Below are 23,338 nucleotides of genomic sequence, written 5' to 3'. Positions count from 1 at the left end.
TGCGGATCGGCGACAATCTGCATGCTAATGAGGGGAATAGCCGTCAACATCGTTTACCATCGCCAGTTGTTTATGTTCGCAGATCGGCCAGATAACGCTCTAAATTGAGTTGTAAATCTAGCGCGAAAAATGGGCGGACATACATTTAGGTAATTAGCTCCAGCGAACAATTGTTCCCCTTACAATCGAATCGCAGTCACATCTTGTTGTGGGATCTCTAATTAAAAGTGAATAGGTTTACGAACGATCAAACTTTATACATTGAAAATTTAATAGAAATATTTTGAATAAGAATTTGACAAGTTTCGAACTTTCCTTTCTGTTATTGTATACATTTATATTGGCTTTAAAGCCGGTACAATTTTATTACGATATCGAAGGCAAACTATTGCCAATTAAGGATCTATGAACAATGTAATACAAATTGATTACTTGGTAAAGTGACAAAACAAAGCGAATTTTCACGAAAGCAAACATTTGAAGGCACGGACAAGATCATTGCATAAACTAAGAATGAACAAAAGTATACAAAAACATTTTTTGGTAGTTATACTATAAAATCTACGAGCACTTATCGAAAATGCTCTGACGAAGGCCAATTATTTGGCGGGTGATCTCCTAAATCTATTAATCTATTATATACAAATATCACAATGAGCTGACTTTGGTAGGTCCCATCAGAATCTCCATTGATCCGCGTAGGCGGGCGGACTCATGCTCAAATTTTGCTGGAAAAGTTGGCCGAGTTCGTTCATTTCCCGCTCCCTTCGGAGTTCCTCGCCCACTTGTTGCCACATGGACTCGAATCCATTATCATAAGCTGGCATTGACACATCGCCCTCGCAGGAGCTGTCTTCAAACACAAAGGAGTAATCCATCTGGTAGTCGCACATCTTCAGGTTTTCTTTTTCAAAGCTGAAAGACAGAAAGATTTAAATGGTTAGCTATCGATTGAGTAATATTGTCGTTTGGCGCCAACTATCGATTCGGGTTCTTATCACACGAAGTTTCGGTACAGCTGATTTCATTGGCACACAGAATGTCGCGGAAGAATGTCTTAAGTTTGATCAACACGATCGTGGCTAACTCGTAAGTATAGAATTTAAAGTAAAGTAAAGTAAGTAATAAAAATATTATAATACCTTTTAGTTGCAAGTGCCCCGCCCACTCGCATAACTATGGCTCAGCTGCTCCAACGGCATCCCAAACGGGTCGTATGGAATACGCCTTCGAGGTAAGTGGTTATAACTTGGACTTTGGATCACCTGCAGATAGCAGATTCTCATCTCCAGCCAGACATTCAAAGTCTTTCACAGATAAGAAAATGCATATGACTACTTCATTGAATTCCATTTGTATTTTAAAACTACCATCTGGATAGTACAAATCTAACTAATTTAATTCCTCAAATTTCAACTTAGAATAAATATTGAAGCTTAGAAAATTGTTAACTGTTTCTTTTCGGATTACTTTTCTTTTAAAAGCTCCTTATATGATCTTTATTACTTATCTTCTTTCCTAATTTCAGATGTCAGCCTCAACAGTTCGGTTTGGACCCGGAGTAAGTGCGGAAGTAGGGGCTGATCTTCGCAACTTGGGAGCCCGAAAGGTTTGCTTGGTCACCGATAAGAATGTGGTGCAGTTGCCCTCCGTGAAAGTGGCCTTGGACTCCCTCGCCCGTCATGGAATCAACTACGAAATTTATGACGAAACACGGGTGGAACCCACGGATGGCAGCATGTGGCAAGCTGCGGAGTTTGCCCGTCGAAAGGAATTCGATGCCTTTCTGGCCATTGGAGGAGGTTCGTCCCTGGATACAGCCAAGGCAGCCAATCTGTTTAGTAGTGATAGGGAGGCTGAATTCTTGGACTATGTGAACTGTCCAATTGGTAAAGGCAAGGAGGTACGTTCCTCGTAATATAAATGGCAGTATAAATATGAAAAAATATTATTGAATTTCCCTCAGATATCTGTGAAACTGAAACCCCTAATTGCCATGCCCACCACTTCGGGAACTGGTTCGGAAACTACTGGAGTGGCTATATTTGACTACAAGAAATTGCATGCTAAGACTGGGATCTCCAGCAAGTTCCTAAAGCCCACTTTGGGTAAGTAATAGATTCAAGTTATACTTTAAAAAATTTGGATTGCATTTGATTTATGAAATAAGTGGTCACTTAAAATAATGTAGCAGTTTTTTTTTTACGTAAGAGGTCAATATAATATAGTAATAACTTTATAGACTGAAAACAAATGCAAGCTTAATATCTTACAGTAAATCCTCTCTATACTAATTTTCCAATCTAATTTTTGATTTTTGACCTTCAGCTATCATAGATCCCCTACACACCTTATCCCAGCCGGAACGTGTGATGGCTTTTGCTGGCTTTGATGTTTTCTGTCATGCCTTGGAGAGCTTTACGGCCGTGGATTACAGAGAACGAGGTCCGGCGCCCAGTGATCCCAGCCTGAGACCCACATATCAGGGCAGAAACCCCGTGTCGGATGTGTGGGCTCGTTTTGCCTTGGAGGCGATACGAAAGAACTTTGTGGATGCCATTTACCAACCCGATAACCTGGAGGCCCGATCCCAGATGCATTTGGCATCCACGATGGCGGGCGTGGGTTTTGGCAATGCCGGAGTGCACCTGTGCCATGGACTTTCCTACCCGATATCCGGAAATGTAAGGGACTACAAGCCGAAGGGCTACTCCGCGGATCACGCCCTAATCCCTCATGGTTTGTCTGTGGTAATCAGTGCTCCGGCGGTCTTTGAGTTCACCGCTCCAGCTTGTCCGGAACGGCATTTGGAGGCTGCCCAATTGCTGGGCGCAGATGTGCAGGGTGTTCGAAACTCAGATGCCGGTCGTCTTTTGGCGGACACTGTACGCGGTTTTATGCAACGTGCTGGCATCGAAAATGGCCTCCGTGAGCTGGGATTCTCCAGCAGCGATGTGCCCGCTTTGGTTGAGGGAACCCTGCCCCAGGAGAGGATCACTAAACTTGCACCCAGGGCCCAGACAGAGGAGAACCTCTCACAACTCTTCGAAAACTCCATGGTGGTGTATTAATTTGGAAGCTTAACTTACCCACGCTCAACTTGTTTGCTTCAAGAAAAAGTTTTAAACTAACGGATCCTGGGCTAGAAACTGACCATTTTTGAGCTTTAAAAATTCCAATTGAATAAATGCATTTACTAAACTTAGAGTGGACCATAATTCTTTTGTATGTATAAATGTACCATTAAAATCCCAAACAGAATCACTGGAAATTTGATGCCATTACGTGTTTCTGTTTACATTATGTTTCTGGGCGCAATGGATTTTATGTATATTCAGCATAATTTTGTGGTCTCTCTTTTGGTCTGGTATTCGCTTAAGAGTCCTCTGCTTATAAAGTTTCAGTTGGTGTTCTTATGCTGGAGTGCCAAGACCAACGCTGGAAATTGGAATATTTGAAGTACCTATAAAGAGTTGATCTTGAATTAAACGACTCAGCCGGTAGTATTATCGTAAGTTTATCATAAAAACTTTTTTTTAATTTTACTATAGTAGAATTGTAGGTTTTGGACATGCGCAACATCGAACATGAGTATTCATTCATGTTTGAATACTCTGGATACCGTAGTAAATTCATCGGAATGCCCTACGACAGGGAGTTTGAGATAATGTGGCAGCAGATTGGCGAAGAACTCCGTTCGAGACACAATCGATTTGTGGGCATGCCCTTCGATAGTGGTTTTGAACGGATGTGGCGCCAAATCGGAGAAGATTTAAAGCGAGATCAGGAGATAGTCGACTTCGCACTCGGCTTCCAACGGAGTTTAACCCTCTACGAAAAGGAGGAAGCGGTTGTCGGCCCACTTGAGTCTTTTATTGAACGCAGATAAAATATATTCAATTTTATTGAAAGGCATGTTATTGTTAAAAGTACGTATGTATGTCTATTAAGTATGCATTGTAAAGATTACGATCGGTTTGGTTAAAATAATTTATTGTTTCGGAATTGGTTTCAAAGTCGAATAAGTTAAGCGGTAACTTTCATTCGATTGGAAAAAAAGGTAATAAAAAAGTCTTAACATAGTTTATGCATTAATTATTTTTCTCATCTCTTGATCAGATTAAAAATCAGACGTCATTCTAGGGAGTCTTCTAACCGTTTGCTACACAGACCCGGATCTAAAACCCTTACTACTCTCTGCTCTTTGCTTCTCGTTTCTCATTTCTGACTTTACACTCAGTATAGAAACCCTAATGTATTTAAGTAATTTTCGCTCGGTTTGAATTTTGGCAAAATGGCACTAAATCTTCAAGTTGTTTCCGAAATTCTCATAGGTATGGATATGGTTTATTGGATTGGGTTGGGGGCAATGGTTCGATAAGAAGCAAGTCCGTTGCTTTCGAAACGGTTGCTAATCGAACGCGTTTTCTAAAACCAACCTCTGCTGTTGCCAAAAATCTGTCGACTGGTCTTAACAGAACTAGGCCGGTATAGGCTATTTCATGGATATAGGATGTTTTTCTTAGATTTCTTCTCTCTCTTATTTGGATTCAAGTATTTCTCAGTTGTTGCTTTGTTTCCTCGCACTCTCGCTAATACTTTTAACTGCCAGCTTTCTGCTCCTCCTCCTGTTTCTTTTCATTCTTGTGCTTGTGTGTAGTCAATTGTCTGATGTGATTTTCCACTTTTTCAACTATCAATAAACTTATAAATTAGAAAAACAGCGCAACTCGTTCGACTTCCGCGAAGTCCGCTTCAGAACTGTTGATTCTGAATGGACTTAGACCTGGTTGATGGGCGCATATCGGTGCACCTTGGGCTGCTTAAGGTGCTTGGGCTGTTTCTGGTCCTTGCTAGTGGTGGGCTTTACGATGTCCTCGCTGAGCTTCTGGTACACGAACGAGTTCTTCGAGGCCAGCAGGGCCATGCGGTAGCGCTCACCGCGCTTGCGCAGCACCACGTAGATCACTCGGGCGATGGAGAGCACTATCATCAAGAGGCAGAACGATACGATGATCAATGGGACCACCACGTCGTAGGACAGTTGGCCGTGGAAGATCATCTTCTCGGTGTACTCATCCGACTCCTCGCTTTCGCTGTCGAAGCCCAGTTTCTCTGAAGAGGTAAAAATATTATTGTATATTCTATTTTTTCTTAACGAGTTAAACTCACCCAGCAGGAACCTATCGCGCGTCTCCTGGGACATGTCCACATCCTCCGCCCGAACACCTTCGTCGGTCAGCACCGGCTTCAGCTCCTTGTTCACAAACGTGTCAAAGGCCTTGTCCGAGTCGCTCTTGGCCTTCTTGGTGTTCTTCTTGGCCTCTTCGAAGCGATCATCATCGTCATCGTCAGCGTCGTCCTCATCATCCTCATCGTCCTCTTCGCTGTCATAGTCACTGCTGTCCTCGTCCTTGTCCTCGCCACCATTGTTCAGATTCTCCTCGGCACTGTCTTCCTCTGGCTTCTCGGTATCAGCATTGACCGATCCCTTCATGATCTTTTGCATGCTGCTCAGCCGGCTCTTGTCCAGCACACTCTTGTCCAGGACGCTTAGAAGCTTCTCCTCGTCCTCGTCCAGCTTTTTCTCGCTCTCCTTCAGACGCTTCTCCAGCTTGGCCTCGGCACTATCGGCCCTCTTCTCATCCAGGAGATCTGATCCCTCGGCATGCTTGCACACCTCGTGCGCCAAAGTGGCCCAACCGGCCTGCGCTTGGGTCTCCAGCTCCACAATAGTGGCATCGTCCTCCAAATTGGCCAGGACCGGCAGGCGCCTGGGAGTCATCTGCATCTGCAGGGTAACGTAGCTGATGAAGTCCTGGAAGTCGCGGGTGCACTTCAGCGGGTTGTTGGTGATATCCAGGGAGCGGAGGTTCTTGAAGCTCTTCACATCCTCCGAGGAGATCTTCTTGATCAGATTGCCAGAGGCGTTGAAGCTGCGCAGGCTGTCGAAGATCTTGTAACCGATGCCCATTTCGCGATCGGAGAGCAGGGAGGTCAGCTCACAGTCGTTAACATCCAGGGAGCGGAGTTGGTGCAGTGGCAGGAAGAGGCGGACCGACAGGCGGGTAATGGGATTGCCGGCCAGACTCAGCTTGGTCAGCTCACCGTTGTCCATGAAGATCAGGTCGTCCATGCGGGGGATCAGATTGTTGCTCAGGTCCAAGTCGATCAGCTTGTGCAACCTGGTGAAGATCTCACGAGGCAGGTGGTTGATGTTGTTCCAAGCCAGCTTCAAGGTGGTCAGATGGGGCATCGTGGAGAAGGCCTTGTGACCCAGCGGACCGATGGCACAGTTGGAAATATCCAGGTAATAGACAGTGAACTCTCCACTGTAGCTCAGGAAACCATCGGTGGGCAGTTGGCTGAGGCGGGGATTATCGTTCAAACGGATGACGTCTAGTTCAGAGTTCTTAAAGAACAGCATGCCCGAGATCTGCTCCAGTTCGTTGATGGACAGATCGATGTGTCGCAGGCTCTTCAGCGTGAGGAACGAGTCCGGCTGGATTTTCTTGATGCCGTTGCCCTTGAGGTTCAGGTTGGTCAGACCAGGCATTTTGTCGAACATGCTGTGGTGCACTTTAGCAATCGAGTTGAAGCTTAAATCCAGCTGCTGCAGATCCTTGGTGCCGAAGTGCAGATCGCCGTTGAAGGTGTTGTACTTCAGGTGGAGTATGGACAGGGTGGTGCCATTGAAGATATCACGGGGCAGCTCAGACAGCGAGTTGTAGGACAAGTCAAGTTCCTCCAGAAGTGTAACCTTCTCGAACGCATTCTCGGGCAGTTTCTTGAGGCTGTTCTGGCTCAGATTGATGTACACGACATTGGAGAGCTGGGAGAAGGCCTTGGGATTCAATTCCATGAGGTTGTTACGCGAGAAGTCCAGCTCCTCAATGCTGGAAGACTATAGAAAGCGTTTTTAATCAGAGATCGATCATTAGAAGGTTGTATTTGAAAACCTACGTTCAACAGGTAGTGCAGGTTGGACATAACACTCAGGTCATTTCCCGAGATGGTCAGCATACGCAGCTTCTTGTTTCCCAGGAAGGTATCCGGGTTAATGATGGCCAGACCCACATCTGTCAGGTTAACGGCGTACAGTTCGTTCAGTCCGAGGAAGGCCTCTTGGTGCAGGTACTCCAAGGTGCAGTTGGCGATTTTGATGGAAGCCACGTTCTTGAGGCCAAGGTTCAGGAAGAATTTGGGGCCCATCAGGATGGGATACTTGGGACCCACATTGGTCACCACCAGGTCAGTAATGTCCGAGCCAAACTTCTGAATGCCCGTGTCAAGTCTGCAAGTTGGATTGTTAATCATTGTTTAGAGTTTGGAAGTTTTTACAGAACAAACCTGCTGCAGGTGGCCACCAGATAGCTGTTGACATTTCGAGAGCATTGGCAGAATCGCGGGCAGGGGACGTCCTCGCTGAAAACCACCTGCTCATCATCGGTCAGAAGATCTTCAGAGGCATCGTCCTCTTCATCGTCTTCATCTAAATCTTCTTCGTAATCATATTGGGAATCGCTGTCGATGTCATTAGTACTTTCTTTGGTCTTTTGGTCGGCGGTTTTGCCCTAAAATAAAAGGTTAAGTTAAATTATTAAATTGCTAATTGTGATTTTTAGGGAAAAAGGTGATATAGATCCTATCTACTTCTGATATTGGGAAGGTATTGCTTACCTTGGGCTTCGAGGAGGTGGTCTCCACAATGGGCTGTAGCTTGGGACTGCTCTTGGCCTTCTTGGGACTCGAGGAAGTCGTTTCCGTGTCCTCGTCGAAATAGTTGTAGTCGTCGTCGTATCCGTAGTATTCGCTGTCATCACTATCGGTGGAGTTCTTATCGCCGGTAGCGACCGTGGAGTTGAACATCTTGTTGAAGTGAGGATCATCGGCCAGCGCCCGGCTGTGCTTGGCCGCCTCCATCAGATCCTTGAGGGCCTCCTCGGTGAGGGACTTCTTGGTGGGCTTCTTCACCGGGCTGGTGGTAGTTGTCTCCACGGGAAGTTCCTTGACTTTGGGCGTGGAGATCTTGGGCAAGGTATCGGTGGTAGTCACATCCTCTCCAGAGCTCAGCTCATTCTCTGTCAGATCGTCGTGGACGTAGTGGATCTTGTTGCTCACGACGTTCGAGTGGCTGGCATGGATTAGGGCCAGGCTGAAGGCCAGCAGCAGGACCAGCCTGCAAGTCGACTGGCGACCCATTCTCCTGTAGATGGGCAAACTGAAATGGACCAAGAGAAGAAAAAAAACAGAGCTGTACAGTTATGGCCACTTCCAAGAAACTGAAAAAACAGTCGACTCACACCCAGTGCAGCCGTATCTTATCGCTAATTGCCGGAGCTAGATAAGCAGATATACGTTTATTGAATCAACAACATTCTAGTGAAGTGGAGGTTTTCATGGCTGGCCTCAGAATACGCACGTCGTATCACCCATTTCCTCCAAAATCAGCGATCTGCATGGCGAAATGGTGAGCCATGTTGACTCCCCTGATTAGCACCTTGGCACCCGGAGAGTTGACATCATTGGCCATGCTAATTTAGTCAGCACACCAAGCCGAATCCACAAATTTCCAAATGTTTGCTTATCGTTTAATGGCAATTGTTTCCAATTCGCCTGATTCCCAGCGTATTTTCAAATGCTTACTCAGAGTTGGGCGAAAGCAATTGGCACTTTCGCCCGTACTCGAGAGGTACTTCCCTTTCCGGAAAGTACTGATATTGATAAATTAGAGATTAGCAATGCAGATTCGGATGCCTCACTCGAACAGATACAGATACTCGATCTGAACTCGAAATTGTCGGTTGTCGACTGGAACTTCGTTTGTTTGCCCTGTAATAATGGGGCGACTGGGTTTCACACCCTAACGAATGTCTTAGGTAATCTCCCTGGGCTTCTGAATCGATTCGACGAGGGGAATCCCCACGGAGCGTTTCTTGACGCCAATTAAGAACTCGTTTGCCAGATCGCTGGTTCTAAGAAACTCCCAAATGCCCGACTGAAAACGTTGCGTTTTCAGTTCCCTTTAGGTTTCATAACTGACCGTTTTGGAATGCATTTTCCACCCCATTCGATGCGGATTCCACAGCGGATGCCCCTATTGAAAGCCCGCCTGTGTTTGCCTTCGTTTTCATGGCAAAGCAAATACACAATTCGAGACCGTGGCTCGCCGAGTGGTAAACAAAGAGCTTAACGTATTAATGTTTTTTCGTAACCGGGCAAACGACCCGGGATCGCCAGAGATCTGAGACCTCTAGCAAAATGCAAAATGCGCAGTTAACGCGGCCAGAATAGATCGCATTTATCCAGCCAATATACCATAATATACGTGCATACATATCGTATGTTAGAGCATTTCATTAGACCCCACAGAAACCGCTTAGCCAGCTAAGCTGAGCTGTGAGTGGGTGTCAAGTGGCGGCGGAGCTTGGCAATCCGAAGGGAAAACTGCAGTCTCGAGACCGCATTAAACGTGTTTAGGTCTTTCGGCTAACACATTTCATCGAGTCACGAAAGATGTTGTGGCTCTTTTTGGCTCGCTTCGAATTGGCTTTGGCTTTAACTTTGGCCAAGGCGCCGACGACACCCCGACCAACCGAGCGACCATAATTAATTCCATTTCTGTCATTGCAGCGATCCAATCCGATCCGATCCGTATGTGTATACACAGATGTCCGCCTGAACTGGGCTATACGAGGGGCTCTGTTCAAGTTTAGAGAGAAACCGGTAAGTGGCACTGGCACTGGCCATACTTGTACATGTATGCAAATACGTTTTCCACTCGGAAATTCGTGAGTCAGCCAATTCATCATATTGCCATCGCTATCTGCGGCTGTAAAGATTAGCACTAGTCGGGATATAACCGATCGAAGTTCCCTGGCCCCTCATCGATAGATAGATCGATCGGTATCCCCCGCCAGTAAATATGAAAGTATATCTGAGTGCATTGCAGTGTCGTGCATCTAATTAACATCCAGCCAACGGGGAAATGCTTTCCTGAAACTGTTTCTAGAACACTTTGACATTCGATCGCGATAAACCCTGATCTCGCCCTGTTATACTTAATGGCCCCGTACTCAACGTAACCCGATACGGAAACATATTGGAGCGTTTTGTTTATAGGCACACTTCGACATAGGATCGCATAACAAACTGATATCAAATCGTGATACTAACTTAGATTGCTTAAAACGTAAGGGTCTATTCAATTTATTATAATATTTTGTTTTGGCTTCAGTGCTTGTTTTTCGGTGTCTATCAACTGGTTTACAGACGGTGGGCATGTGGTTCGGTTTTGTCAACAGATTCGAATTATGAACGTTTCCCATGAGACCCTCCAACCCACATTTCCGTATCGGGTTACCCAGAAATGTCATGTGGATTTGGAGAGCAGATGGGGCCTGGCTATCGAATTGTGCATGGGTGCGTCGATCGGGAATTCGAAACTGGGTGCGACCCTTGGCCAGCCGAAGTTATAAATTATATTCCCGAAAAAGAATGGCGACTGCATTCCTCCGGAGCGATAGCAACGGGATCAGCAAGGTCAGCTAATGAACCTCAGCCTGCGTTATCGAACTCAGGTAGTTTCGCCTTGACTCCGACTTATGATCAACACAAAAGTGTCTTTGGCAAATACCCAGAAATACCCAAAACAATACATTCATGCTTTGGGTATCTGTGTGCGTGGGTGGATAATGATCGAAATGCCTGGGTAAAAATAGCTGGTGTTAACAGGAAGTGAAACGAGAGGAACGGACGTGTAGGTAGAATCTTACATGTTTTCTTTTGGGATCGCATCTCTTCCTTTAAAGGATATCGATCCATGGGTAGAGATACTGAGACTGAGACTGGCAAAACGGAAATACCTCAGCTGATGCCTTCATTAGGGTGGCTCAAACCGATTCCATCCGGCCCTTAAGCTGCGGATCACGACGCCGTCAAATTTGTTGACCGATTCATTAGCATCACGAGTTTCTGCTGGTTTTTGACGATTTACGATCATGATTTCGGCTAAAAAATACACCACTGGCCAACTGTTCAAAGATCCGATTTCCATCTATACATTAGAGTGGCCTTTTTTTTGTATCCTATTCGGTTGACGCCATTCCGGAATATAATTTCTGCAACGTTAATTTTTGCCAGCCAGCCAGTACAATGGACGAAATTGCCCAAGGCGGGCTCATAAAAAATATACACAAAAGTATAAAAAATGCCGACATTTGACCACACACACCAGTATGCAGACGGTTAAAAAAAGGGGAAACTGTTGGCCAGACTGGTTTTTGGCTGGAAATTGCCACTCGCAGCAGATGTGTGAGCCAAGTTTGCCCGGTGGCAGCCAAAAGTCAGGCAGATGACTTTACGAGTTACGAAAAATTCTCGCTAAAAGCCATTTCAATTCGCTCAAAGTTAAACATTTCCAAACGTAATTTCTATATAATAACCGATTGTGTCACGTTCAAGTTGCTTGAACTCTGCGCGGAGAATGTGTGCTATTTGAATCAAAATAAAGTAAACAATTTAATCGCAATTACACGTTACATTCTAATGACATTTTGCTGGAAAGTTTTACTATCAGCAAATAGTACTTTTAGATTATAGAACATCGTAAAGCTAATCTTAAAATGTTTCCGCAGCTTGAAAAGAAAGAGTATTGCAGGGTCAGTGGACTAAAATTCTTTGAAATTTTGCAGCAGCTGCAACTTCTTACGAACGAATCACCTAAGACCTTCCCAAAAACCTGTCGTTAAGTAATACCTCTTGATCGATCTGGCTTAAAATTTCAACATCGCCGATAAAGTGCATTTGCTGTTATCGGCGGGAAGTCCCTGCATGGGAATTCAGTTGTTAAAACTGCCATAAATTGATTTCAGCCATTCGAATCAGATCTTTATGCCCGCTTCCTCGCCTGCAATTGCCCTTTGTTTGGATCGAACAGTGTATTGGGTGTATCGTATATATAGCCCTGATGTTGAAGCAGGAAGCGGGACATAAATTAAGAACTTAAGGAGGCGGTGCGAGTGGGAAACCTGCTTTCACCGGGCGGGGGCGGTTCATTAGCGATATCTGTATCGGTTTTCAGCTTCCGACTTTTAGAGTGCCGGATAACTTGGCTCTAGAAGCTTGACTGGGGCACGACTTTTCCATCGCCCCCCAGCTGAAAAGCGCTTTTCATTGTGCTTAGCCGACGGAAACCTGATTTGTTTACCCACCCAAGTGTGAGTTTTTGAAAACATTTTTTCCGACCTTTTTGCACTAAACTTTGCACTCCAACGAGGCTTTGTTTTCAATAACAAAGGCGTTTCGCCATCACGTATTGGTTATCGGTCGAACAAGTGTTCCTAGAGACGAATTGTCAACCCGTTGAGCCATCTATATATTTATTAAGTGTCTAGTGCTAAGCACCTAGTACTCATCACTTAGTATTCAAAGGCACTGATCTCCGCTGTCAAAAGGCCTGCAATCAGCTTTTATGTCTGTTAACTTAAAAGGTATTAAAAAACTAAGCTTTTTGTTGCTTTTATGAGCTCTCGTTATAGACAATGTTTAAAGTCAGGAGTCGCTTAGGCTTTACTGCTGAGGTTTAAGTTCGAAATATCCATTTAAAATACCACTGCGTCAATTTCTATTTATTATTCACTTCATGATATTGCATATATTTTTCGGAACCAAAAGAAATGCTGATAGTACCAGTCGGTTCTTGGAATCTGCAGCCTTAAGTGGATGCTATATTTCCGAGCTGAATTGGGAATTTTGCTACCGTCATCAAATCCATTTTAAAATGTACTGAGCAAATTGATACTGTAACTGATTTTATTAAAAAACCAAGATGGAATTTTTTGAGGGCTAAGTTTATTGAGTATATTTTTTTGGAATGTGTAGGGCATAATACTCTGCCAGTTTATCGCGCAAATTAAGGGTCGGAATGACTGCAACTGGGCCTCTACCATCGCAGTTGGCCACGTTCCATGTGACAGGCCGCATTCCGGGCCTCGAAACCGCTTGCATAGCACGTAAGCACACTCCTCTGAGTCACTTCCAGCCAAGTCTGCATTTCATTAGCAATGGGTGAGACCCTGAACCCAAACTTTGAGGCTGTGAAATCGGCTTAAAAGCTGGGAATCTTGAGTTATGGTCAGGCCAGAGCAAATCAAGGCAATCCCGCAAAGCGGTTTACCATCCAACGCCCAACTGTTGGGTTCCGAAAGTACAATTGCACAGAGGAGAAAGTTGCAGCCGAGAATAGGGCCAAAACATTTCCTCATTTGTCAGCTGCTTTTGTGGTACCACCACCACCATCACCGATTTCGATGACTAATGTTTTATGGCAGAAATTGATTAATGCTAATGCCACTTTGCCCGATTGTCAGGCTTGATCGATTAGATTCAGGGTTAAGGTAAAATGTCAACGCAATGTGGGTGCGAAATATGCGCAGCTATCGTCAAGCTCCATTGAGCAGAGAAAAAAAGAGATCCCATAGAGATCACAGAGAATTGCATTCGGCTTTCCCCCACAGGTATGGGCATTCAAAACCCATTCAAATGACATCATTGTTGGCCAAAGCTGTTAAGACAAAACAACCTGGATCGTTAAATCAGTCAAAAATAGTTTACTTTTCGCTGTTTTCGTATGGCAATCATGTGTCAAATAGAGACTTCTAAGTGAGCCAGAGCAAAGCAGCCACATTGCGCATACGCCGCATGTGCCGACACTTAAGTACTATGTAAAACACGGCTCCAAACCACGTTTACCCACACAACCAGATGATCGGCAAGACTGGTTGGCAAATGTTTGGCTGGCCACTTAGGCCCAACTCCATCTCCGGGCACGGCTGTCCATAAAAGATGTGTTTAAGTATTCATAATTCGCCCTCCACGGCGTAGTCGCAGCTCTACGATATATACGTAAAAACTCGTACTCCGGCCAATTACCAGCCATGAAACCAGAAACAGCTAAAGCGGAGAATGATGTGACCTCATTAACTCTCAGTGGAGCGAGTCAAAGTCTCAACTTTTGTTTGCTTTTTGGGGCTCTTTATCTGTATAAATAGGCGGCATAGAGGTTCCTATGTGGGGACCGGCTTATGTAGCGATTAGATAATGCCCCCCTGAATTCATCAGCCGACTGGCGACAGCCCGACACACGCTATATGTCTGTGATCCTGCTGCGGATCGAAGGCCCTGCCCAAGAACAATCCAAGTCAAACCCAGACAGTCAAACCCGAGCTGTAGAGAAAATTAGCATACAAAATCGTTTTCCAGGAATTCTCAGTGCACTCCCCTGTGAACTGGTTGATTACGTCTGGAAAATCGAGTCGCACCTCAAAATCAAATGAACGTGTGTTTATTGCCCAGATCTCTGTAAATTATTTCTGTACGATGTACATTTCATTTAAATTCCAGCTTCGTGCTGGCTACAGCCAACGGAGATGGTTATAGGAACGTCGAACATTAAAATTGAAAATCGATTGGAACTGGTTCTGAATTATGCATAGAAACAAATAGTTTATTTTTGGAGACTTTTTCGTGGTTGTTATCGAAGTTCTGGTCTTTGATTAATTGGCCGATACTACAGGAAGCTTTCAAAGCCTATTAAACACGATCGGGTTTGGATGGTATGGTATATGGTGTATGGTTTATGGTATGCCCATCCATACTACCTATAGCGACCTTTGGAGCTGTAAAAAACTGGGTTCGAGTGGGGCTCAGCTTTTCCAACACCTCGTTGGCCCGTCTTTCACCACATATAATATGTGGTATATGCAAACTACGATCATGGTCGGACCTAAACTATATAGATTTATCTCTCTGACGGTGACAGTTGAGTATGTTGTGTTTTTGCAGCAGAGCGCTGAGTTTGTTATGAAGGTGACTTCTTTTTTGAGTAAATGCATTACCGGTTTGTGCACCCCTTTCCCTCTCGTTTTTCCCCTGATCACTTAACCACACACAGATACGCCCCAATACATATACAGGTGTAATCTTATCTACCTGGTGGCTTTTGTTGTTGTTGTGAAAAGCAAACGCGTTGTCTGTTAACTGTTTTTTCCCCTGACTGTTTGGCTTTCCCAGTGCATTTGCCTTAAATTGGCTTAAACGCTTTGTTTTTTCAGTCTAATTGGGGTAGGGAATTTCTGTGGCTCGACTGATAAGCTAATAAAACTTGGGCCAAAAGTATGATCGCCTTGCTTGCAGAATAATCGAGATAATTGCGACTCGGGTTTTAAATTAATATGTCACCACAGCACCAATATACTAACAAAATACCACTCACACACACACACAAGAGCAGCTGCAATCGAGACGAGAGTATGGGTGTATGAGTTTCGGTATGTTTTTGAGATACGCCAGGTAACGATACATTCACAGGTAGCACACTCACACTCGTGGAGACGGAAAGATACGCTCAGAGAGCGAGACAACTGCTTGATTGCAGCGGTGCCACAAGCGTTATCCCACTCTCTCGCATGACGAAACTTTAACCCTCGCTTGCACTGCACTTTTCTTCATGTTAGGCCCCCCACCCCATTGATTCTACATATCCCAAATCTTCAAAACTCCGACTCAAAAACTAAAGATACGATCCAATACCCAACATCCACATGGAAATCCTTAGAAACTCACCTTATAAGCGGTCTGCTTGCAGACAACTGGTCTCTAAGTGAAGCGGGGTAATCCAAGAATTGGTTTTTGATCGCTAGAAGAAACACACAAACTTTAGTGGATTGGCACACCGGTAATTTAAAGTTTTCCGTTCGGCACTTTTTTTAATTAGGGACTTGAGACGCTGATCACGTGCTCGATCGTTAATTCCGCTGGCTTGTTTTGCTTTACCGAATCGTTTGATCGTGGAAGATCGCTTTCTTTTCTACTGTAGCGCGTATTCAACACCTGTTGAAGTTTGAAACTCAACTGAGGCTCCCAACACTTGTTGAGTTCGTTAATAGTGTGACCACGACGATAACCAGGAAAAATACCATCCAACCAGAAAATAAATACCACTTTAGTTTCAAGAGAAACCATTTATGTACCATTAAATTAAAAATATATTTTGTTAAATAATGTAATCTGAGTGTGGTTCTTGGCATATTTTACTAACATTTTGTGCTATAGCCTACTATTATATTAGTTCTGATAATTGCAACAAAGTTTTCATTTTGCTTATCAATTATTAACTGACCACTCCTTTAAACTAAATAGGTTTCTATTAAATGCCCCAAATCCAACTTAAAAACCTTTTACTTCTGTTCTTTTTTAATTTAACAATATTTATAATTTAAAATTATTTCAAGAACTTTTGTTTTTACTTGGAATAGCAAAAATTACTTACTGGTATATAAAAATAGTATTTGATTTTATAATTTCGTCTAGTGCAAACAGTTGTAAAATCCAAGTTTAAAGCTACAGATAAGTAAACACACACATTTGATTTCAGTGTCCTTGGAAGTTAGCGAGTACATCCTCCTCAGTAGGGGAGATGTAGAGCTGGTGTGTAAGATGAGTGGTAAGTTCTGTAAATAAGCGCTAGATGTCGCCACGATCTGTTAAGTAAATTCTATGTAAGGAAAAGGTAAGGTGTAAAGTCCATGAAGATGAAGAACACATGGCGCCTTGATTCAAAAATATGGCATTTTTGAGCTTTATAAAAGTGTCAGATCAGAGAAGGACGATGGAATACTAGAAAAAATTGAAGATGAATTGGTAGGGTCGCAAACAATTTTAAAAGGATCAACGCATAATTTGAAATCGTTAAAAACCTAATTAATCGAGACGCAAATAAATTTTTCATCTAGTTCTAGCTTCTTGCTATCTACATTCCCCCACTTAACTTCAAAATTAGTCATGGATTTAAAAAACCATTTATATGTTTTCTTAAAACTCTACGAGTAAAGGGTATAAAAATAAAAAGTCCTTTATTGTAGTTGGACGACTCTATTTTGGCCGCTAAAGGCATTTTCATTAGATTACTTTGTGTTTTCAATAGTTTTAAAAATGGGGACCAAAAATGGCACTTCTGTAATCCATATCTTGAGTCATTGAACACCGCTTTTAAAGTGGGATCTTGAGTCATTGAACACCGCTTTTAAAGTGGGATACCTCTATGAATTTGTGGTTAAATTCTCTAATAATTTACATTCAATATTTCCTTTTAAATGAATTTCAAATTTTTAACCCATTTCCATGTTTGGTTTCTTTGTGCTTTCTATGGATTTCAGTATGGGAACCTAAAATTGCCCTTCTATAATTCATATCTTGAGGTACTGGATACCGATTTTGAAGTGGGATACCTCTCTGAATTTGGGGTTAAATTCTCTAATAATCTACATTCAAGATTTCCATGTTCGATTTCTTTGTGATTTTAATGGCTTTCAGAATAGGAACCCGAAATTGCACTTCTATAATCCATATCTTGAGTCTTTAGATACCGATATTAAAGTGGGATACCTCTATTTGTGGTTAAATGGCACGTAGAATTCGATACGAAAAGGCTTAAAACCTCAGCTCAGGTGCCTACTTTAATACGAATATTTTGATTTCAAAACTTAAAAGTTTAAAGAGTTTTTTAAATTCTTTAATTTTTCCAATTATTATAGGTTCTATTTGTTTGTATTTCTTGAAATTTCAATATTTTTCATTAAAAACACACTTAATCATAAAACACTTGAATACAGTCTACCGATTTTCGATGTCCCTTTAAACAATCCATTAGAGAACTAAACAAGAGTTATATAGTTTTTCAAAGGGTCGGCTTATACCCTTAACACACATTCGCATTTTTTGTCGGGTCACGAGGAGATGTACCCTTTTGTGCGAGCGATCCCAAACTGCCAAATCGTATCGCGAATAAATGAAAGTCTTGCTGCCAAAATTGGTAACTGGTCAAAACCGCGTCTGGATGCTGTTATTGAAGCAGTTGTTGCTGTTGCCGCTGTCACGCAAACGTCAGAGTTTTCAGCCTTAGCCTCCGAATGTCTGACTGTCTTTTTGTCAGCCGATTGCCAGTTGACAAAACATGCGCCTGCGCAGTTTTCGCCTTCACATGAATATTTTCTTGTGAAAAATCTCAGCTTTGTGTTCAACAGTCGTCGCTGTTTTTGCAGTAACCAGAGCGTAGTGAAAGTGGGGATCAAAAGGGATTACCAGGTGGACCTTTAAAATATTTTAAAAGGTATAGTTCTCTTAAGATTCTGTTGGAATAAACGAGTATTATTTGTGGCATATGTGTGTGGCTTATTAGGGAATATTTATAGTTTCTGTGATAATGAACTTACAAAAGCTTTGATAGGTAGACGTCAGTAAGTCCCCCTTGAATTCCGCCACTGTATAGGGGCATGAATAATATCGAAGCAAATCGAAAACGAAATTCAATGGGGAACGCAGTTTGCAATGCCAGCACCAAATGCAGCAATCCGCCGCCACTTGGGCGCTGATCGATCTTTGCAGCATTGGAGCACCGGAGGATCGCTTTGGATGGATGGGAAGACCTGATGATGATGGCGTTGAATGGCGACCATTTGATTGGTGCGTGCCTGGCATCGCAAGAAGATTGCCGTCGAGACTGGAGGCCCCCGAGTGCAGCGATTCTTCTGCTGGATTCTGCCGGCGAATAGGCCAGGAACCCCCATCTGCAGAGGTGACCTTGACCCAGCTAAACGCTCGACTCGCTGCAACGGTAAAGTCAGGCTAGCTAGGCCTAGACAATGAACGGACAGCCCCGACAAACCTGTCTTACACTGAGGGAAATATATCATTTTTATAGATTTAAATATGGAATAAAATGTTTTTTGTTACTATTTCTTCCAAAAGATTTCGTAATATCAGCACTATATTTTCGGGAGAATATTATAATCATTTTATTAACCTTTAGATTAAAATCACTTATGACATTTTTTCGTCTGCTTGTTAGACTAAAAATAGATTAAAAACTTAAAATTTTATAACCTTCTCTTAGTTTAACATCCGGACGAAAAAAAAGTGCCATAGAGTTCTGGGAACCAGTAAGGAATTCCTGTATATTTTATAAAGTGCCTCTTCATTACTTTATGAAACTAAAATAAATGAACTAGTCAATAGGTAAATTCGTATACTAAAAAATTGTAATCCTAAGAATACCGATTTAAATAAACATAGAAAAAAACAAGGGAGAACGCTATAGTCGAGTACCTCGACTATCAGATACCCGTTACTCAGCTAAATGGAGATATGCAAGCAGCAAAGCGAGATTAAAATGCGCCACCTACCGGCGGTATACAGATTTAAACGTTATGGGCGTTAGAGTGGGCGTGGCAAATTTTTTTTGGATCAATCGATAGGTATTGACGAGACCAATACATTTCAATTAAAAGTTTTGATCTAGCATGAAAATTGTGGGCGTCACAGGGTTTTGCGGTTTGTGGGCGGTAAAGTGGGCGTGGCAAACTTTTTTTCAATCGATAGGTATTGATGAGAGCATTACATTTCAGTTAAAATTTTCTATCTAGCATCAAAACTGTAGGAGCCACAGTTTTGGGCGGTTTGTGGGCGTTAGAGTGGGCGTGGCAGTCTACTGCGTAGGAAGCTCAGGAATCTGCACTCCAAATCTCAATAGCCTAGCTCCCATAGTTTCCGAGATCTCAGCGTTCATCCGGACAGACGGACAGACGGACAGACGGACAGACGGACATGGCTAGATCGACTCGGCTAGTGATCCTGATCAAGAATATATATACTTTATGGGGTCGGAAACGCTTCCTTCTGCCTGTTACATACTTTCCGACGAATCTAGTATACCCTTTTACTCTACGAGTAACGGGTATAATAAAAAGTATTGCTCTCTGTGCTTAGATCGAAAGGGGGAACTCCGCGACCAATTTGGTTAGAGCGGCCTTCGCCGGGACCCACCAAGTCCACCACGTCCACCTGTCCCCACCTTTCTCGGTTCCCCCTCAAGAGTTGGCCAGAACTTGGTGGCCTGATTACCATGAAGCCGAACCGATGCTGCGTCTGCCTCGCCTAACGAGCTTGTTGCAAGTTGATTACGTTGACCTGCGAATGCCATTTGCCAGTTGCACTTGCAACGCGGGCTTAGTCTGAAAAATCTTTATCGTTTATCGAGGCAACCGCATGATTAAGCCGGGAGAGAGTCTTTGCGTAATGAATCAGGGTTATGCGCATTTGTCAAACCATCCAGGAGGCTTAAATTGGGGGGACTCGGGTTTGGGAAGAAAACTTACTTGGAGAAAGCAATTGATATTTATTCGAGTGTGTAAATGGACATGTACATTGTTTTTGTAATGTTTTTTTTTGCATTAAGAGCTCTTTCCTTAAATAGACTTTTAAATATTATCTCAAAGGAAACATTAAAATGTAGGAAAATCATTGCTTAAAATGAACTGAAATATAATATACATCACCCTTAACAGCCATTAACCTTTGTAATACTCCACTGCCCAAAATTTCCTATCGCTTACTTGTATAAAGAAGCTCTCGAATGACCAATTCGTCAGTCACGTTCATCCAATACCGTTCCCATTCCATTCTAGGAATGGGCCGAGCCGAAAAAGTGAAACTACAGTTATCTATATTTAAGCCCAACAGCATTTACATGATATCATAAAGATATTTGGGGAAGGGGACTGGGACTCCAATGAACTCCCCCAGTCAGCGTAACTGTAATCGTCGCGACCCCAAACCAAGGCGCCCAGTTTAATCCAACCCAAGCCGAAAGGGTGATCACGTTGCCGCCAGATCATAATATAATAATTTTTGGCCAGCAACCGAACAAGCCTTTGTAGAACAACACGTAGAAACGATTAAAATGCCTAGCTGCCTCACTTCGCTGCGTGTTTGTGTATTTGTTTTTGTACACATTGTTTATCCAATTTTCTGAGGGCCAAAGAAGGCATCTGAAAATTACACCTAGGCTGAAAATAAATGTCCAGCGACCAATGAGGCGGAACGTGCGATTTCCATATACGATTTTCGATTTTGATTCCGACTTGAATCCAAATACTGCACCCCTGTGGATGGAGTCGACTCCAAATGCAGATGCAGTTGGTTATGAAACCCGGCTCGAGTGGGGGGATTGACGGTTAATTGTGAATTTCCGGTTCATTGCAGCTCATTTGCCTGCCCCCTAGAAATGCTAGAGCCACTCGATCGACGATCCATTGTGGGACACTCGCCTAGTCAGTCACTCAGTCACTCAGTCAGTGAGTCAATGAAAACGAAACCCCGCCACGGAGTCCGTATATCTCATTAATGTGGGTCAGGCTGGAAAATGGGTGGCATTACTTTGCCTTCGACGAGATTTCTCATCCAAGAAATATTAAATTTGCAAGCAAATTGGAACTTTTCCACTTCCACATTTATATAACCTTTGCAGTTAAGTTCCCTAATTAATCGCTAGTGCATACAATCGTTCAATGAAGATATCGTATCAATATTTACCCAAAAATTAAGTTTAATCGCATTGTCAGAGCTGTCGCTGCGCAAAGCCCCTCCAAACAAAATTAGTCAGGTGATCTAATCAATTAGGTAAACGCTACCGAGGAAAAATAGTGAAAACAGTGTTCCCCATGTGGCATAAACTTGAGATCTCGGAATTCAATTCAGCTGCAGGAATATTTTCACAGGAAAGCCAACGCCTTAACCTTGAGGCAGTGGGTATCCACCGCTGGACAAATAAACAATCTTCAACCGCTTCTGGAAATTGCATAACTATCCGCCAGTTGCCAGCTGATTGGCCGATTGTCGGAGGTGAGAAGTGATATATTTGTCAGGCGAGCGGGCTAATGTTATTAATAAATATCACGACTATCTAATCGAGAACAGAGTCAATTTTCGTCGAGTGTTGCCATCGTTCATACGGCACCGAAATCAATGAATTGCATGACGCATGGGCCCATGTCGAAGTTAAGGGTTTCACGGGAAACCGCCTGAATATGTAATATAATTAGTGGGTAAATAGAGCGTTGGCCAAACAATCATTTGAGACAAACAGAGCACACAAACAGGCGATAGAACAAGGCGCCGCGAAACTCAAGCCTCTTTATTAGCTCAGCTTTCTGGGTTCTGATCAACCTACTGACTGTAAATATCATATGCAACTCTATATGCGACAATCGCCCACGATCCTATAGTTTTCGAATGTCCCACTCTGACACTCTGACGTCAGATCCTAACGTTCACGTCTCCCAAAATCGGCAAGGCTGGCCCGATTTGCAATTAAGATTTTGGCCATTGCCAAAACAGAAATTCATTCAGACTTCTCACACGTTTTATCAGTTTTCCCGTTTGGGGCTTTGGACACTTCCGATCGATTGACGTATACAAGAGCTGGAGAGGATCGGAGGCGTCGTTTGGGCCGGTGGGTCGCCGGGTGAGATAAACAATAGTCCGACACCCGTGAAATGTAGACGTCTTTTTATCCGTTTGTATACTTTTTTGTATCCAATGGGTACCGAGTAAACAAAGGTTATATAGACAAAGAATTGTTAAACATCAGTTTGATATGTATTTCTGAATTTATTTTTTTAGTAAACAGGTGTTTGATAAAACTAACAATTCTAAATACAAACGATTTTGTTTTATTCCCCAATTTAAGGCAAATATATAGTTTATATTTTTTAATCTTAATTAACAAATGTATAAAAGTGTATTTCGATACTATATATAAATCTTATATTGACCAAAAGTCTATTACCGGTAATCCTAATTAGGTATTTCAAAATATTTTAATTTTTATTCGTTTCTTCTAGAGGGTATGAGTCTGTCCATTACTTGGTATCTGGTCAAGAGGTGAGCACACAGCCGAACTGGCTGCTGGCATTGAATTTAAAACGATTAAAGAAATGTTTCGGGCGTGCGAATATTTAGATGGTGAGATAATGATGTTCATGTGCCCCTCAACTCACCTCCTAATATAATAATGGAAATCGATTTAATTAGTGCTCAAACGCCGGGTTCTTGCGTAAAATAAGCAAAGGGCTTCGGACTCGATTGGGTCTTGAGAATTGAGAGGGGTGATATCACCCGAAAAGCCATCGAGAACAAACACGGCGAATGTGAGAGCCCATTGCGATAAGATAAAATCAAACTCAAATATTTAACATTGGTATTAACACAAGTTTTGCCACTCAGCTGCCTCGTATGTACAAATGTACGTAGCATACATGGGCATACTCATAGAAATTCGTAGTTCGATCGTGGGTAGCTCGAAATTCATTCGATTCATTCACAAATGAACATTAACTTTGACCTACAAACCCAATAAAACGTAAACAAAAGCCACCCACGCATTAACTTCGAGTTGTAGCTGAAGTTTCATTTGAAGTGGAAGTTGAGTTCAGACTGAAGT

At 43.0% G+C, this 23,338-nt stretch overlaps 4 protein-coding genes across 6 annotated transcripts; 2 read left to right on the top strand and 2 right to left on the bottom strand.

Moving 5' to 3' along the window:
- Window positions 1-236: 236 nt before the first annotated feature.
- On the bottom strand, window positions 237-3,219 carry pgc (polar granule component). The gene is made up of 2 exons (XM_017072311.4): window positions 3,090-3,219; window positions 237-915 (listed from the first exon to the last, which is right to left on the bottom strand). The coding sequence occupies exon 2, from the start codon at window positions 891-893 to the stop codon at window positions 678-680; it is 216 nt and encodes a 71-aa protein (XP_016927800.3). The 5' UTR covers window positions 894-915; window positions 3,090-3,219; the 3' UTR covers window positions 237-677.
- T3dh (Type III alcohol dehydrogenase) lies at window positions 963-3,276 on the top strand. The gene is made up of 5 exons (XM_017072310.4): window positions 963-1,089; window positions 1,150-1,234; window positions 1,529-1,903; window positions 1,967-2,108; window positions 2,329-3,276. Exons 1-5 carry the CDS (start codon window positions 1,040-1,042, stop codon window positions 3,069-3,071), a joined length of 1,395 nt encoding a protein of 464 aa, XP_016927799.3. The 5' UTR covers window positions 963-1,039; the 3' UTR covers window positions 3,072-3,276.
- Window positions 3,277-3,366: 90 nt separating this feature from the next.
- LOC108009580 (uncharacterized) lies at window positions 3,367-4,581 on the top strand. Of its 3 annotated transcripts, none has more exons than XM_070995211.1 (2): window positions 3,367-3,500; window positions 3,555-4,581. In XM_070995211.1, the coding sequence occupies exon 2, from the start codon at window positions 3,572-3,574 to the stop codon at window positions 3,887-3,889; it is 318 nt and encodes a 105-aa protein (XP_070851312.1). In that variant the 5' UTR covers window positions 3,367-3,500; window positions 3,555-3,571; the 3' UTR covers window positions 3,890-4,581. The 3 variants fall into 3 exon arrangements, with proteins under 3 accessions (XP_070851312.1, XP_070851311.1, XP_016929536.3); XM_070995210.1 differs by having other exon boundaries at window positions 3,380-3,500; window positions 3,552-4,581; XM_017074047.4 differs by having other exon boundaries at window positions 3,387-3,511; window positions 3,563-4,581.
- Window positions 3,977-15,969, bottom strand: Gp150 (glycoprotein 150). Its single transcript, XM_017074045.4, has 7 exons — window positions 15,835-15,969; window positions 15,625-15,697; window positions 7,681-8,221; window positions 7,351-7,574; window positions 6,964-7,294; window positions 5,173-6,904; window positions 3,977-5,115 (listed from the first exon to the last, which is right to left on the bottom strand). The coding sequence occupies exons 3-7, from the start codon at window positions 8,200-8,202 to the stop codon at window positions 4,781-4,783; spliced, it is 3,144 nt and encodes a 1,047-aa protein (XP_016929534.3). The 5' UTR covers window positions 8,203-8,221; window positions 15,625-15,697; window positions 15,835-15,969; the 3' UTR covers window positions 3,977-4,780.
- Between the last annotated feature and the right edge of the window lie 7,369 nt (window positions 15,970-23,338).

Source organism: Drosophila suzukii, chromosome 2R (assembly GCF_043229965.1).
Source record: "Drosophila suzukii chromosome 2R, CBGP_Dsuzu_IsoJpt1.0, whole genome shotgun sequence".
Taxonomy (NCBI): Eukaryota; Metazoa; Arthropoda; class Insecta; order Diptera; family Drosophilidae; genus Drosophila; species Drosophila suzukii.
This window is presented reverse-complemented; position numbering and strand designations above follow the sequence as displayed.